Source organism: Eumetopias jubatus, unplaced genomic scaffold (genome assembly GCF_037043125.1).
Source record: "Eumetopias jubatus isolate StellerSeaLion01/CBP00866 unplaced genomic scaffold, mEumJub1_p1.0 scaffold_12, whole genome shotgun sequence".
NCBI classification, from domain to species: domain Eukaryota; kingdom Metazoa; phylum Chordata; class Mammalia; order Carnivora; family Otariidae; genus Eumetopias; species Eumetopias jubatus.
The window spans coordinates 77,856,591-77,871,932 of record NW_028274818.1 but is presented as its reverse complement, the minus strand read 5'-3'; the positions used below and the strand labels follow the sequence as shown (position 1 = coordinate 77,871,932).

At 54.3% G+C, this 15,342-nt stretch overlaps 1 protein-coding gene across 1 annotated transcript; it reads left to right on the top strand.

Annotated features, from left to right (window-relative positions):
* The first annotated feature begins 1,743 nt into the window (after positions 1–1,743).
* DEXI (Dexi homolog) lies at positions 1,744–13,979 on the top strand. Its single transcript, XM_028117503.2, has 2 exons — positions 1,744–2,658; positions 13,314–13,979. The coding sequence occupies exon 1, from the start codon at positions 2,223–2,225 to the stop codon at positions 2,508–2,510; it is 288 nt and encodes a 95-aa protein (XP_027973304.1). The 5' UTR covers positions 1,744–2,222; the 3' UTR covers positions 2,511–2,658; positions 13,314–13,979.
* Positions 13,980–15,342: the final 1,363 nt, after the last annotated feature.

Below are 15,342 nucleotides of genomic sequence, written 5' to 3'. Positions count from 1 at the left end.
CAACCTATGAACTGGGTACTAGTCCCCATGCTACCTACGGCGAAACTGAATCACAGAGGGGTTGACTTACCCAAGGTCATGCAGCTAGTCCGCGCGTGGTTCAAACCCTGGCACCCTTATTTTATGCCCCAGTAAGTTACTCTGTACCAAATCGTCAATGGTCTTGACTGTCCTTACAGCTTTTTTTCTTTTTCCACTTCAACTTAAAAAATGGATTTTGAAAGGCCTCCAGGCAACAGTGTACCAAAACTGAACGTCCTCTGCTTTCAGAGGGTTTCTCTAGTCTTCACCACTTCCCAAAACTACCACATTGAAGAAGAAGAAAAGAAACCTCCAACTCCCCACATGAGCCAAAAAAATGTATCTAAATTTCTGTCCTGGAGTAGGAGTGAAGCTCCCCGGAGGCAAGACTGCCCGGTTCACCATTCCTTCCTTCCTTTCTACACCGCAGTTATCTAAGGCCTACTGTGTCCCATTAACTGTGCTCAGTTGGGCTGAGGGCCCATGTTCTCCCCACTGCCTAGCACAAAGTTTGGCACATCATAGGGGCTCAACAAATATTGGCAGAGTGAATGAGCGACGGAATGAAGGTGTATTTCACCTTCAGCAGTTGGAGATTTAACGGTTTGCTCTGTAATTCACCTAAAGGGGCAAAGAGACAGTACTGGAGAAAAACGGGCAGTTCTAATCTCCAAACACACACAGACTTAGCTTCTTTCCAGGCCCTCCCTTTTCTCTGGGCCTAGATTTCCTCATCTGTACAAAGGGGTAGCACCCTACACAGCCACGTCTAGCCGCAATTAAGCGATGTATGTAAAACACCCAGCTCAGTGTGACCTGAGATTTAAAGGTCTGTCCTGGCGCCTGGCTGCCTCAGTCAGCAGAGCATGCGACACTTGACGTTGGGGTTGTGAATTCAAGCCCCACTTTGGGTGTAGAGATGACTTAAAAATCAAATCTTTAAAAAATAATAAAGGTCTGTTGAACTGCTCTGGAAGGCGCTTTGGGCAAGATCAGTCTCCTGAAAGATATACAAGGGTGCTCATGAGAAGGGGAATCAAGGAAGGCGAGACTCACTTTTCTGTGTACTTCTTGGTGGTTTCAATGTTTAACCACGTCCTCTTTTCAAACATGGTTTACAAAGCAAAACAAGCCACCCCACTGCTGCAGGTCTGACCTGCCTGGGAATCTCTTTATTCAAGTGTCCCTGAACCCTATTATGCACATCCTCGCAATGGGCGGACCTTCTGGCCTCCAGAATTTGGAGAGATGGAGGCACTGATTAATCTTCCCCACCACAGAAAATTGCCACTTTGGAAAGTCCGAGATTTTCACTGGTAAATTCACCGTCCCCCTACCCTGCCTCCTTTTGACAGGTAAACTGAGTCGTGACGCCATATCCAAGTCCAAGGGGGGGCTGCTGAGGAAGCTCAGGGTTTTCCTTCAGCTGCCTTCACCTTTTGGATGCGTCTGGTTTTGAACTGTGTTCTGTCTCTCACCGCGCCCCCCCCCCCCGCTACTCCCTGGGGGATTAGCAGAGCCAATTGATTTGAGACCTGGGCGGAGCCCGGAACCGGGGAAGCAGCTCAGAGGCCAGCGCCCCTGAGGGGCGGAGCGAAGCAGTACCGTCCCCGGATGGCTCGGGCCAATGAGCGCGGGAGTCGAGCGGGCCAATGAGCACGGGCAAGGGGCGGCAGGCCAATGAACGCGGGGCCGCTCCGGAGGCGGTGCTCGGAACGCGACCAGGAGGGCGACGCGGCGGCCGCAGTCATGGGCGCTGGGCCTGCGGGGGCGCGGAGGGGGCTCGAGGAACTGCCGGGCGGGGCTGGAGAGACCGCCGCCCGGACTGGCCCTCGACGCTGAGCCGCGGTGGGGTTTCCGCCGGCGCTGCGAGGGCCTGTGAGCGCGAGCGAGGCGCGTCGGAGGAGCCGGGCAGCCGGCGGGCATCTCAGGGGGAGGGCCTGCCTGTCCGCCAGGTGGGTCGAGAGGACCGTGTGGGCACATCTGGGGGTGCGTGGACCCCGCCGGGCAGGTTTCAGGGGCCGGGGCGCGTCCGCAGAGGCCGGCCCACACCGGCGGGGGCACCGCCGGGGCCCAGCCCCGCCTGGGTCCAGCCCCCGGGGCGCCCCTGGATGGCTGAACTGCCCTCTTGCCGGCCGCCCGGGCGCCGCAGCGGCTGAGATCGCTGGGATCGCCGGGCCGCCGCCCTCGCCGCCCCCTGCATGCCCGGCGCCCGGGTCGCGGCCCACCTGGACGCGCTGGGCCCCCTGGTCCCCTACGTGCCGCCGTCTCTGCTGCCCTCTATGTTCTACGTGGGCCTGTTTTTCGTCAATGTGCTGATCCTATACTACGCCTTCCTCATGGAATACATTGTCCTCAACGTGGGCCTCGTCTTCCTGCCCGAGGACATGGACCAGGCGCTCGTGGACCTCGGAGTGCTCTCCGACCCCGGCTCGGGCCTCTACGATGCTGACTCGGAGCTCGATGTCTTCGATGGTTACTTGGAGTAGGCTTGGCTACCGTCCTCCCCTCCCCCCAACGACCCGCACCCCTCGGCCTGGACCAGCCGCCCAAATCATGCCGCCGCTGCTGGTTGGGGGCATTGTCGGGCCAGGGATGGGATCCCCAGGACGAAGCCGCCTCCGGCCTCCAAGACCTGTGAGTGCCCTCTGTTCCAGAGGAGGGTGGGTTGGGGGCGCTGGCGAAGAGGATGGCATCTCCAGACCAGACACACACCCTTCCCCCAGGCTCCTGGAGGTCTGTTTGGATGCCAGCAATGGCCAGACCCGGTTAGGCCCTTAGCTGGGGCTGGAAAGCTTTCTCTGATGAAGGTGACAGTTGTTGAAGAGGGGAAGGGAGGCAGAGCCTAAGGGGTGTTTGGGTTAGCCATGGTACTTACTGCCACAGCTTGTAAGTGCCTTTGCACCCAGATCCCTTTGAGGCAGAGCTGTCAGCTCCTCCCTTCTGCCTCAGTCTGGCTTGATGGTGACCTTGGCTTTCTGGGGATTCCCACAGTCCTGAGAAGGATAAAGATTTGGAGTGTCAGAAGAGGTAGCAAGCCAGGCAGTGACCGCCTTTGTCCTGTGGCCCCTGGGGTCTGGGTGGGGCCTGGCTGAATCAGAGAGAGGAGAAACCTCCTTCAGCAAAGTCTGCACTTACTTTTGGCCTTGGGCTTGCTGCTACTTGGGAGTCGGGTTTCAGGGTGCCCCAGCTCGACAGTTGCGCAGCTTGCATCTGCAAGGACTGCCAGTTTTGCAGGTTGCTCTCGCAGACCAGGCAAGCTAGGGCTGGCTCTGCCTGCAGTGTTTGCAAGGCCTCAGGGAGCTCTTGGGCCAGCAGGAGTAGGGACCACAGGATCTTTGCACTGAGGTGTTCAAGTCCTGCCTCTTGGCTGTGACCAGGAAGCTGTGTGTCCTGCCCCACCTTGTGTGTTGATGGGAGGGAAATGAAGGTCCAGGAAGGAGAGGGGACTTGGCCAAAGTCTCAGAGCCGGCAAGAGAGGCAGCTGAACAAGATGAGAGAGAGAGAGAGGTAGGCAGGCTGTTGGGTCTGGTGAAGGTTCATGGGACTTGCAGGCATTCTTTGGCTGAGCTCCTCCACTGGACAGTGTGCATTGTCACTAGGCATAGGGCCTGAATGGCAATGAAGGGAGGATACTGAGGTGGCAAGAGCTCCTTCTAATGCCACTTACGCCAAGCAGGCTGAGTTAACTCCTCTCCTCTGTGGCCTGCCTTTGCCAAGATGACCATAGTCATAGGGAATGCAGGGTGGGGCAGGACCTGATATTGGTAGGGCTGAGCGCTCCCCCTGAGAGGTGGACAGTGAGATTTCTTTGATAAAACTTCATTTGAGCTCAGTGAGACCTTAGCAAGAACCAAGTGCCAGGTGGAGAGTGGGTCAGCTGCCCTGCATACTTACCCAGTCTCCTTACCTACCTGCCTGCCATCCCTCCATCCATCCATCCATCCATCCGTTCTTTTAACAAATATTTACAGGGTACGTACTGTGCCCAGTGGGTGAACACAGTGAACAAGAGAGACTTAGCTGTGGCCTCCTGGCCCTTGGTGAGAAAAGACAGATTCCCAAACAAGATGATCAGATTTTTTGAGAGCCATGAGGACATGTAGGAAGGACCTGGGCATCCCTATTGAGTTCCTGCTGCTTTCTCGGCACTTAGAACAGTGCCTGGCATCTAGTAGGCACTCAATAAATGTCTGTTGAGTGAGCGAAGCAGAAGAATAGAGATGGGCTGCTTTAGAAAGGAGGGTCAGGAAAGGTCTCTTTGAGGAGATGACACAGTTGGGCTGAGGCCTAAATTGGTAGCAGGAGCCAGACTGAAGATCTGGGGAAAACTAGTCGAGGCAGAGGGAGTCGCTAGTGCCAAGGCTGTGGGGTAGGAGAGTTGGTTTTTGCAGCAACCTAAAGGAGGCCAGTGTGGCTAAAGAGCAGCCCCAGGAGAGGTCTGTGGGGCAGGTGGGGGCCGACCGTACAGGACCTGGGAGGCCACGGCCATGAGCAATGGGAAGCCATCAGAAGGTTTGAAGCAGGAGATGACACAATTTCAATTCACAGTTTGCAAAAATGATTTTGGCAGCTGTGGGCAGAATGGGCTGTCGTTGCAAGTACGGAAGTGGGGAAGCCAGTTAGGAACTGTTTAGTTGCTCGGGCTGGAGGTAACGGGGGCCTGGGTAGGGCAAGGTTGCTGAAGATGGAGAAACACAGACTGAGAACACCTTTTAAAGGTAGAACCTGTGGAAACCAGTCAAAACCCGGACTGAGTATTGATCATTGACCATGCCTGGTTCTAGGCCCTTTATGTATTCACTCAGTCAGCCATTTAACAAACTTTGCTTCTGCCTGCTCTTCTACCAGGCCCTGCGCTAGGCCTTGCAGATCTGAAAATGAATCTCTGCCTCCAAGCCAAGCGCTTGACTTTCAGACAGTGTAACTTGGTGAAGAATGTCTTATTTTATCTCTTCACCACATCAACAGAAACACTTCCCCTTCCAAATGAAAACACTGGCAGACTCTGAACCAAAAACTGAAGCCCAAATGCTTCGACAAACTTTGCAGCAAAGGCTGTTTGCGCAGAAAAGCCAGGAAGTGTGTCTCAGGGACACCTTTCCTTGCAAAGCTGTCAGAGTGCCTGGGCCCGAGCTGGGAGGTAGGGAGGCGGGAGGTAGGGAGGCCGGGGGCCGGGGGCAATACTTGAGCCTGAAGAAGTGGGGAAACCACGCATAGGATTCTTTCTTCCCCAGTCCTGAGGCCAGGCCAGGGCGTTCTTGGCCCCAGGACCAGGGAAGCCCAGGCTGGGGGAGGGGAAGGGTAGCCAGCAGCGGGAAAAGCCTTTGGGAAATCTCTAAAAATGGGCCCAAGCTCTGGGCCCCTTTCTATAAGCAGAAGAACATCGGTAGTCAGATCTCATTCTTTCTGTCTTGTTCTCATGTGAACGTATTCTCATGTTACCCAGGAGAAGGTCATGGAAGCACTGACTAAGGGTGTGGGGCGTGCTAGGCAGTGGGGACTGGGGTAGATCGCAAGGTGCACTCACTTGCTCTCTTTCTCTTTTTTCTCTTGGGTATGTGCCCACACAGTGCGGTCCACCCAACATTTGTTGAGCACTTATCGAAGGAGGGAGTATTAAGAGTTGGGATTAGGAACAAGAACCTGGTTCAAATCCCAATCCTAGCTGTGACCTTGGGCATGTTCCGTATCTCCCTGTGTGTCTGTTTTCTCTTCTAAAAAGTGGGGGTAATGAGATGTTCCTCGTTGTGAGGATCAAGTGAGATACACATAAAGCTCGCAGACCTTCCTGTGTACAGTTAAGTCATATGTTATTAACCACTGCTAGCATTAACAGATATAATGGAAAGGGTGTACACTCAGGCCCTTGCAAATGTATAAACCTGCACGTGCAATCATGCATCAATACTTAAATCCCATGATGAGCCACAGAGGACTGCCTGCCTGAGTGCTGGATGGGTTCAAGTGTGGACCGCTGGGACAGACTTCCCACTCTGCCCTCCTGGCTTGGGACCCTCAGGACAGCTTTCCCACCGCCTGTGGTCTCCAAAGTCCTTGAGATCTGGAGGGCTGTGGAGCAAGCTGTGGCCTGCAGTTTTCCTAGAGTTTTAATCATTGCCCTGGGGCAGGGAGTGGGGAGTCAGGCGCTCCCTCGTTCCCAGGAGAAAGGGCCACTGCGGCTGGCCTGGGAGCCAGGGAGAGTCTTCATGTCCCAGCACTTCCGATGCGGAGGCAGAGCAGCTGGATTGATCTGTCCCTGTGTTCCTGGCACAGAGGGAGGGCTGTGGGAGAGAGCCTTACTGCACCGGAAATGGAGAGCCTGCAGAACGTTGCTGCCAGAGTCGGTGGGGCCTGGTGTAGCTCAGACACAGAGCTAGGGTAACCGGACTCATCAGTCTACTTACTACAGGGTCTCCCGGCTTCTGGGTTCTGACTCGGTGCCATAGCTGCTCCTGATCCACCTGCCCCGGTCCCTCCATTCCAGGCTGCAGCCTGAGACAGCAGTAGGACATCCCGGCTGGCATGTCACTGCCCTGCTCAGAAACCCAGACCTTCTGCAAGGACGTGGACCATAGATTGAAGTCATGGGCAATCCCACAGGCCCCTGGTGGAGCTCCTGCCAGGAGTGAGGGGAAGGAGAGCGGTCAGGGCAAATGAGGGGAATCAGGCGGTCTCCCATAGCTGTGGTCCAGACAGGAGACAGGTGATGGTGGCAAGGAGAGGCATGTGCACCCCAGGCCTGGCTGACTTTCCAGCTCTGTCCTAGCACAAGACTTCACCTGGAAGCATGCTGGCCACAGGGTGCATGGGTGCTCACTGCCCCTGTGGACAGGAGAAGGCCCCGTTAGGGGTCTCAAGACAGCTGAGATGCCAGGGGTTCGGCTCCCTTGGCTCCAAGTTACACAAACTGGAGGTTTCATCCAAGGAAGACCCTCACAAGTCCTCGTGTCAAAAAAATTAAGGGCTCCTCTCAACTTGACCATTCATAGTCCTGATTCACCTGCTGTCTTTCCCCCAGAACTTCTGAAAGCTTAGCCTGCGTGTGGGAAATCAAGATCACAGTTAAAGGGACTGTTATCCGCATCTCACAAATAAAGAAGCTGAAGCCCAGAAAGGAGAAGTGAGGGGCCGGGGAGCAAAGCTGAGTGAAACAGCTGAGCCCCGTTCACAGGGGCTGCAGGGGGCCTCCAGGAGGGGGCTCCCAAGTCCCACCTCGGAATAGTGGTCGTGGTTCTGCCAGGCTTCCTGTGTAGGTCTTCCTCCTTTTTGCTGAGTTTCTTAAATAAAACTTTATTTTGAAATAACTTCGAGTATATAAAAGTTGCAAGAGTGCAGAGAAGGCCCCCGTACCCTTCACCCAGAGTCACCGATTGTATTTACATTTTGCCACGTTTGCTTACATAGGCAGTGTGTGCCCGCACCATATACGTGCGTGTGTACGTACACGTATACATATGTATAGCTCTTTTTCTGGACCATTTGAAAGCGACTGCAGACATTGCGTTCCTTTACTCCTAAATATTTCACTGGATAGTTTCTTAGGTCAAGGACATTCATTTCCATAACCTCAGTGCGATTGTCAAGATCAGCAGATTTAACCCCGATGCAAGCCCATGACCAATCTAATCTGTGACTTTCTTCAGATCTGTGAGATTGTCCCAGTAGTGACCTTTCCCAGTCAGAAGGCGGAGTTGAGGTCCCAGATCCCATCACGCAGAGAACCCTTTTCCTTAAACGTCGTGTGTCTCAAGCTGCCTTCAGTCCTGACCTCCTCACTCTGTCTTTATTTTTCATGACATTGACATTTTGGAGGAGTACAAGTCGGGTGTCCTGTAGACTCTCTCCATTTGGGTCTATCTGTTGTTTACTCTTGAGATTAGGCTCAGATGATGCATTGTTGGCAGGGGCCCCGCAGAGAAGTGAGTGCAGGGTATCTGGGAGACACATGACGTCTGTCTGTCCCACCGCTGGTGATGTTAACTTTGATGGCTTGGCTAAAGTGGTGTCTGCCGGGTCTCCCCGCTGTGAAGTTACTATTTCTCCCTTCATCACTTGTAGTTATGATTAAATCCACTAGTTGTAGTACTTCATTTTTCAAAAATATTTTTTTAATGTGAACTTATTTTTAAAAGAATGGCGTGTAGCCCTCAATAATGGTGCTGTGTTGGTGGTGTGTCAGACGCAGAGGAGACTCAGCCCAAGAAGCCTCCCCTTTCCTTGGGTGCTCGCCTCCTCCTCTTGGGGGCCCATTACCAGGGAGGATGTGGCTGTGCCTTGAAGGCAAAGGGTGATCTGGGATGGGATCTGGGACCTCAACTCTGCTTTTTGAAGCAGCCCAGGGCGATGATAACTGGTACCTGGTGAGTCCAGGGGATGCTGGTACCATCACAACTGCCATTCCCTGCTCCGAGCCTGGGGAGGGGCTGGGAGCAAGCTCTAGTTCCAGGCACCCCTGGATGGGGAAGGCCTCATTCCTGGGATTCCTTCCTGGCAGGGGAATTGGCTGGGTGGTTAAAAATACCTTCCTCTCCCACATCTCCTAGCTTCCCCAAAGCATCATCCACATTATCCACGAAGCAGGCAGGGCAGGGCTCATTAGCTCCCTTATACAGGGAGGGAAACTGAGGTTTGTGGACATTCAGTGACTCATCCCAGATACCCAGCTATGAGGTGGCCTCCTAGCCACGTTCCCAGTGCTTCCTCGAGTGAGGTCCTCCAGCACAGGTGAGGCCGCCGAAGCAGAGTGTGGCCAGGCTCTCGAAGCCCTGGCACTCTTCTCCCTTTGTAGCACCTGCTACTTCTCCCTTTGACCAGAGAAACCAGACCCGGGCTCAGTTTTGTGGGCCAGGGGTATCTGGCTAGAGCTAATGGTTTCATTTTCCTATTTGTTTTTAGTGTTGCCTTCTGTTTATGACATGATTGTATTTTTTTTTTTAAGATTTTATTATTTGAGAGAGAGAGAGCATGAGCGGAGGGGAGGGGCAGAGGGAGAGGGAGAGGGAGAGGGAGAAGCAGACTCCCCCCTGAGCAGAGAGCCCAATGTGGGACTTGATCCCAGGACCCTGAGATCCTGACCTGAGCCGAAGGTAGACGCTTAACCGACTGAGCCACCCAGGCATCCCAAAATGATTCTGTTTCTTATTCATGATAGTGACATAAAGGTTCCTTTTAAAAATTTGGAGTTAAAAAAAATGCCTTGATTGAAAATAATAAATAAATAATCGTCTGGGCAGTTCTTAGATGTGGCAAGACTCCTGGACCAACGCTGTCCCTTCAGAAGGGCCTCACTAAGTCGGAGGCACCGACCAGCTGGAGACACGTTCTGAACCAAGATTCTTCACAAAACCCATAGCTGGTGAGGGTCAGCAGCTGACATGTAAAGCCAAATCTGGGTTTGAGAAACCAATCCTTGTTCCCCCAGAACACTGACTTCCATCAGGGACCCAGGCAGCCGGGCAGCGTCTCCTTTCCCATCCGCCTCCGGCCGTGAACTCTTGGACTAGCTGAGGCAGAGGTCCTTCTGCACACAGCCTGTCACTGAGACCACGGTGGACACCCAGTTGGCCCTGGGTGACATCTGTCTTTAGCCACTTGAATTGGTCGGTTGGTGCATGGGAAAGAGGAACGAGCAATGGGTTTCCAGCACGCAAGGTCTTTGGAGGGTGACAGGGCTACTGTTTTCAGAAGGCCCCCCAGCACTGAAGAGGCCCCCTGCCTGGTGTGTTTGCTAGCTGGGAACAGGTCGGAAGGAGGGGAGGGACCACTGCGTGCCGATGCCTCATGTATTGTAGACACTCCACTGATGTGACTTCATGTAATCCTCACAACAACAAACAGCCCAACGAGGTGGGCACCATTCTCTTGTTTCAGATGAAGAAAATAGGCCCAGAGAGAGAACTTGCCTGAGGTCACACAGCGAGGAAGGGACAGAGCTAGAATTCCCAGAGATAGGCCTTGCCCTTACTGCCCCCCAGGAGGACCGTGAGAAGGCATGTCCCAGAGCATCGCCTGCCAGCACCCCTCAGACACAACGGCCAATCCCAAACTAGGCACTGTCCCCGGAGGTAGTGAGCCGAGACGCTGCTTCTTAAAATGGATCAAGTGCCCAGCTGTCATTCTTTAATGACAGAAATGAGTCAGCCGGCCACTCCCTCTCTCCAGCTCTCGGGAGTAGCCTGGAATGAAAGGTTACAGTTTCGGAAAGAAAGAAGGGGGAAAAAAAAAAAAGCCAACGGCTAATGAATTGTCGTGCTGTAATGATGTTAGAAGGCCGGAGAGCCCACTGCTTTGGATTCTGCAAGCTGCAGCATCTCCAGGATGCCTGGGAGGAAAGAGATGAACCTAAGGTCAGACCACGGAGGTTCAAATCCCGCCTCTGCCCTTTGCAAGCTCTGTGGCCTTGAACAATTTACTGAAGCCTCTCTGAGCCCCATCCGAAATTCCCGATGATGAGCCTGCGTGCCCCACCCCACCCCACCCCCGCCCAGGGTTGTTCTGAAGAATACATGAGCTAGGACAGGAGTTAAAGCAGATAGTACAAGGTAAGTGTAGAGTGCTTAAGAAATACCGCCCGTTATTGAGATTCTCAGGATTCTCATTGGGGGGTTTGCTGTGAGGCCAGACTTGCAAGTTAAGGAGCAAGGGGATTGATTAACAGCCACAGTGGGTGGCACAGATGAGTGGTCTCAGGACATCTTCCAGCCAAGGACACAGAGACCGGGGCTGTCCTCACCTTGTTCTGTGACTTAGGGCAGGTCCCCGGCCTGTCTGGGCTCTTCGTGGAAGGAGTGGGACCAACCCTGATCGGGGTTTCCGAAACCCCCTATGACACCGTCAGCAATTTCTTCTCTATTGTCTGAATTCTCATTTGTGTCCTTGTTTTCTTTAAACGAGCTCTTTTTCAAGTGAAGCGATGCTCTGAAAGGACAGGAACTTTATATTACTATCCGAAGTGGAAACCTGGCATCACTTGCCATAAATAGAAGGTGACCCTGCAGATAGCCCGGTGAAAACAGAACAGTAGTGGACCCAGCTAGAGCCGGCGCCTGTGGGGCCCTGGGCCTGGTCAGAGGGGAGACTGGCACCTGTCGGAGACACGTTCCAGCCAGACTGACGCTCATCTGGACTCCGTGCTGGTGGCGGACGCCAAGATTGGAAGGGGAGTGGGTCCCCATGCTGGGGGTGATTTCTGTGCTCTGACACCCAGTCCACACAAGTCTGAAGTGGGCTTAAGTATGAACCCCTGCTTTGGAGATCTCTAGAGTGAGCTCTGCTCTCATCAGCACCACCACTGACCCCACAGGGAACCCTAGGGGTTCCTTGGAGGGACGTTAGCAGAAGGGGGATTCCTGGTGGGAGGGGCGGGGGGGGGCGTACATGCCTTTCTAGAGGGCTGAGCTTACCAGTGCTCTGGTCTCAGCCCTGGCTTCCCCCTCATGCCAGGTCCAGTGGGGAGTGGGTTGGGGCCCCAGGACACAAGAACTTGGCCCGTGTCATCAGTGGGAGCCAGGGAGGGTCTCAGCAGGGAAGGGTTGTGTTCCCAGCTGGCCTCTAGAAGGTGAATCTGGCAGATAGCACAAGAAACGTGGCTGACTTGGCCCCTCCTCCCCTCTCCAGCTGTGTGTCTACCATGGTTTGCCTTCTTGCTTCCTTCCCCATACCAAACTCTAGGGGGTTCTAGGGCCTGCTGTGCCTTTGTCACAAGCTTGCCCCCTACCTGGCGTGTTCTTCGTGCACAGCCTTGCCCGGGCTCTGGGCTCCATTGGTCCCCTGTGCTCCCTGCTGTAGGGTGTGTTACCTTGGGCTGCGATTGCTCACCAGATTGTGTCTCAAAAGCATGGCCGCATTTATCGCGGGGTCTCCAGCACCCAGCTCAGGACCTGGCATGCAGGAGGTATGAAATTAGGTAGTGTTGAAAATCTCCAGGGGAACGAAAGCCTGGAGAACTGAGCATCCTGGACAAGTTACTTACCGTGTCTGAACCTTAGTGTCTTTGTCTGTGAACTGGATTCATAATAATGTGTTGTTCCCGGAGTTTTAGGAGGGCTGAATGACATGATATAGGTACTGCTCTGTCTCAGGTCTGCTCTCCCAGGAGCAGACCCCGGGACCAGGGTTCAAGTGCAAGTCGTGTATTCGGGAGGTGATCCCAGAACTACCATTCGGGAGTGGGTTGGTGAGACAGGAAAGGGTTCTGTCATCCAGTAGGTCACCACTGCAGCCCTGAGCTCAGTACTGCTCAGGAACTCTGGGGGCCAGGGTAGGTGGAGACTCAGCTGCGGGGTGCAGGAGCTGGGGTATTGGCCCCGCGCCTTCCTGGTCATCACTGGTTGGAAGGCAGCTCTGGGGAGACATGGGCTCTGCCTACACTTGCAGCCTGGGGGCCAGGCAGGCTTTGGAGGCTTTCCATCCTACAGGTGGAAGCTGCCAGGTCGGCGTGCCCTGGAGGGGTGAGCAGAAGGAACAGAGCAAGGCACCCGCAGCCTTTGCCTGGGGCTTGTGGCACATAGTAAAAGCTCAGGGGGTGGCAGCTGCCTGATTGTGATGGTTTCTACCATTGCCACCAGTCCAGTGGCAGCTCTGCCTGTCATAGTTGTGTGACTCAGGTCACTTGGCTTCTCTGAACCTTGGGGAGATGCATGGTTCTCAGTAGAAGCAGTTCTGCCCCCTCGGTGCCCCTTGGAAATGGGGTGAGGGTGCATTTTTCATTTTCACCCAGCTAGACACGGAAAGTGAAGGGTATGGGAAATGGGGACCAGCCGAGGGGCCAGGCACCGTGGATGATGCCATGTCCCAGGAGGACCAGCGCAGCGGGGCTGCTGAGTAGCTTGGCTGTGGCCACAGCCTTCCGGTAGCCTGTGAAGCATTTTCCGGGCAAGGTGGGTGGTGCTGCCAAGCCCTGCCCACTACCCGAGCTTGCTCAGCGGCCCTGGGGCTCAGGTCGGCCAGCAGGCCCTGGGTGACCCCTGAGCACGCTGCCCTCCTTCCTCAGGTACCAGGATCCCCCTGCTCCCTCCCAGGAATGGACCATCCTTCCTCTCCCAAGTGAAAATTGCACTGGCTGTCCAGACCAGGGCCCTTAGAAATCAGGCAAATTCATTAAAAAAGAGTTCATAAAAGTTGTAGGACAACACGCCCAGCCTGCGTCTGGGATTTTCTGATGGTTCCTGAGTGCAAGGGTTGGAGGAAGGCTTCCCTGCCCCGCCCTGAGCCTCCTGAGGCCACCACCAAATGGGCGACAGTGGGACAATGCTTTCGTGCTGGTAACACCCCTCTTCCCTTCTCGCTAGGCCTGCTTGCCCCAGAAGCTCCATGCCAACAGAGAGGTTTCCGTCCGGACCCAGGAGGGTGGGGCGGAGAGATTGAGACTGAGAGCGGAGGCCCAGAAGGCCTTTGCCCCTGCCCAAGGGGAAAGGCACGGGCATCCGAAGACCTCCCCCGCCCGCAGCGCCACACACACGGCCTTGCCTTGGCTTTTGACCTTTCGCAGTTGCGATGGATGTTTACAAGAACCCAGCCAGAGTCTGCCTCCCTGCTCTTCATTCCCGACTGCACCTGCTTCTCCCACTTAATCTTCCGAGAGGATACTTCAAACTGCGGACACACACGGAAGCCACTCCCAGCTCCATCTGATGCCACTGGAGCCCCCAGCCCGGCTGGGTTGGGCCCAAGGCTGGTCTTAGATGCAGTGACTATTTCAGGGAGTAAGTCAGAAGGAAAAGAAGCCACAGATCGTGTCAGGGGCCGAGGGTCAGGTGTGACTTACTCATTTCAAGTTGCTTGTTCTTCATCAAGTTGCCAGGACTGATACATCATGCCAGGGGAATGCCACGTTGTTCCTCTGGCCAGAAGTATTTTTGAAAATGTGAGTGGTATGAATACTTGACGTTGATAAACCTGTAAAAGCAATACTTAGGAGGCTGACTTCTTTCAATTAAAACATGTATGCAACTCCAGCCTGTGGGGTCCCTGCCTCTTTTTTTTTTTTTTTTTTGGAAATCTGGGAAAGGAGCCCTTAGGCAGGACCTCGCATTCCACAAAAGGCGGAAGAATCAGGGCTTCCCCGGCTTGGGACCCAGCAGCGCTGGGAGAGTTCCCCCCAAGCTGGGCTGGGAGGGGGCGGATCAGGCCAGAGAGGCCAGGGCTAGGCTGTGGGGCATGGTGGCCAAGGCCCAGTGGCCCTGATCCCGGAGACATGGGAGGCGCGGTATTCCCTGCGTGCCCACAGCGCAGGGAATCAGGAAGGGAAAGAGCAGGTGAACGGGTGACGTTGGGTTGACTTGCAGTTTCATCAGAAAACAGCCATGATTCTCATTCTGCACAGTGCCCGATGCTTCTCAAAGCGCCCTCACATACACCGAGTTACACAAGGCACGATGTTTGGCTCTGTTGTGTGGGTGAGGACACAGGCGAGGGAGGGTCAACCCCCCCAGAAGTCCAGAGAAAAAAACAGCCCCAGCACCCCTTGTCTTCCTGTGCTAAGAAAGGGCATCAAGGGCTGTAAACAGAACACATCTGAGAGAGGCCCAGGAAAAGAGGTGAGCGGGCGAAGGGAGAGGTTTCTGATGGGGAAGAGGCCTGAGGGGAAACAGGATTTATTTAGTTTATTTTTAGTTTATTCCTCAGGGCATCGCTCCTCCCCCCACAGCAAATGGCTCTCAGAGAGCAATCCCAGCACGCTGTGCCTGTACCAATGGAGACCCACCCCTCCATGGAAACCAAAAGGCGAGTTGGCTTCTTGACTCCCTCCTTTACAGGGGTGTGGCCTTAGGCAAGTCACATCTGTGAAATGACAGTAATTTACATACCTCATAAGATGACTTTGTGTTAATAATTACAGAGGTGCCCCGCTGGGCTGACACCGTTCCGCATCAGGACTCACAGCTTGGCAAGCAGAGTCCACACTGGTTTGTAACCCCCATTTGCCCCCTTGTTCAGGGCCCTTTGTGCAGTGCACGGACCACCCAACCACACCAGACAGCCCTGCCCAGGGAGTTTTTTTAATTTACTAAAATACAAGACTTCCCAGAGCAGGAACCTTGAGCATTTTATTGAGTAGCCCACTGTGTCTTCTACATATTTGTGGAATGAACAAAACACATAAGCAAAGTTGTGGTGAGGATCATTCATTCCACAAACATTTATTGAGCACTTACTGTGTTCAGTCACCTTGCAAGGTACAGAGGGCACAACAATGAACAAAGCAGACAAATGAGCTGCCCTCTTGGAGCTCACATCCTAGGACAAGAGCAGACAACCACAACAAATAAGCATGAAAACAATAAACCAATGACCAATTTGGAGAGTGGGGGTAGGCGT

Coding starts and splice junctions, on each gene's coding strand:
- DEXI (XM_028117503.2), top strand. CDS start 2,223: ATGCCCGGCGCCCGGGTCGCGGCCCACCTGGACGCGCTGGGCCCCCTG.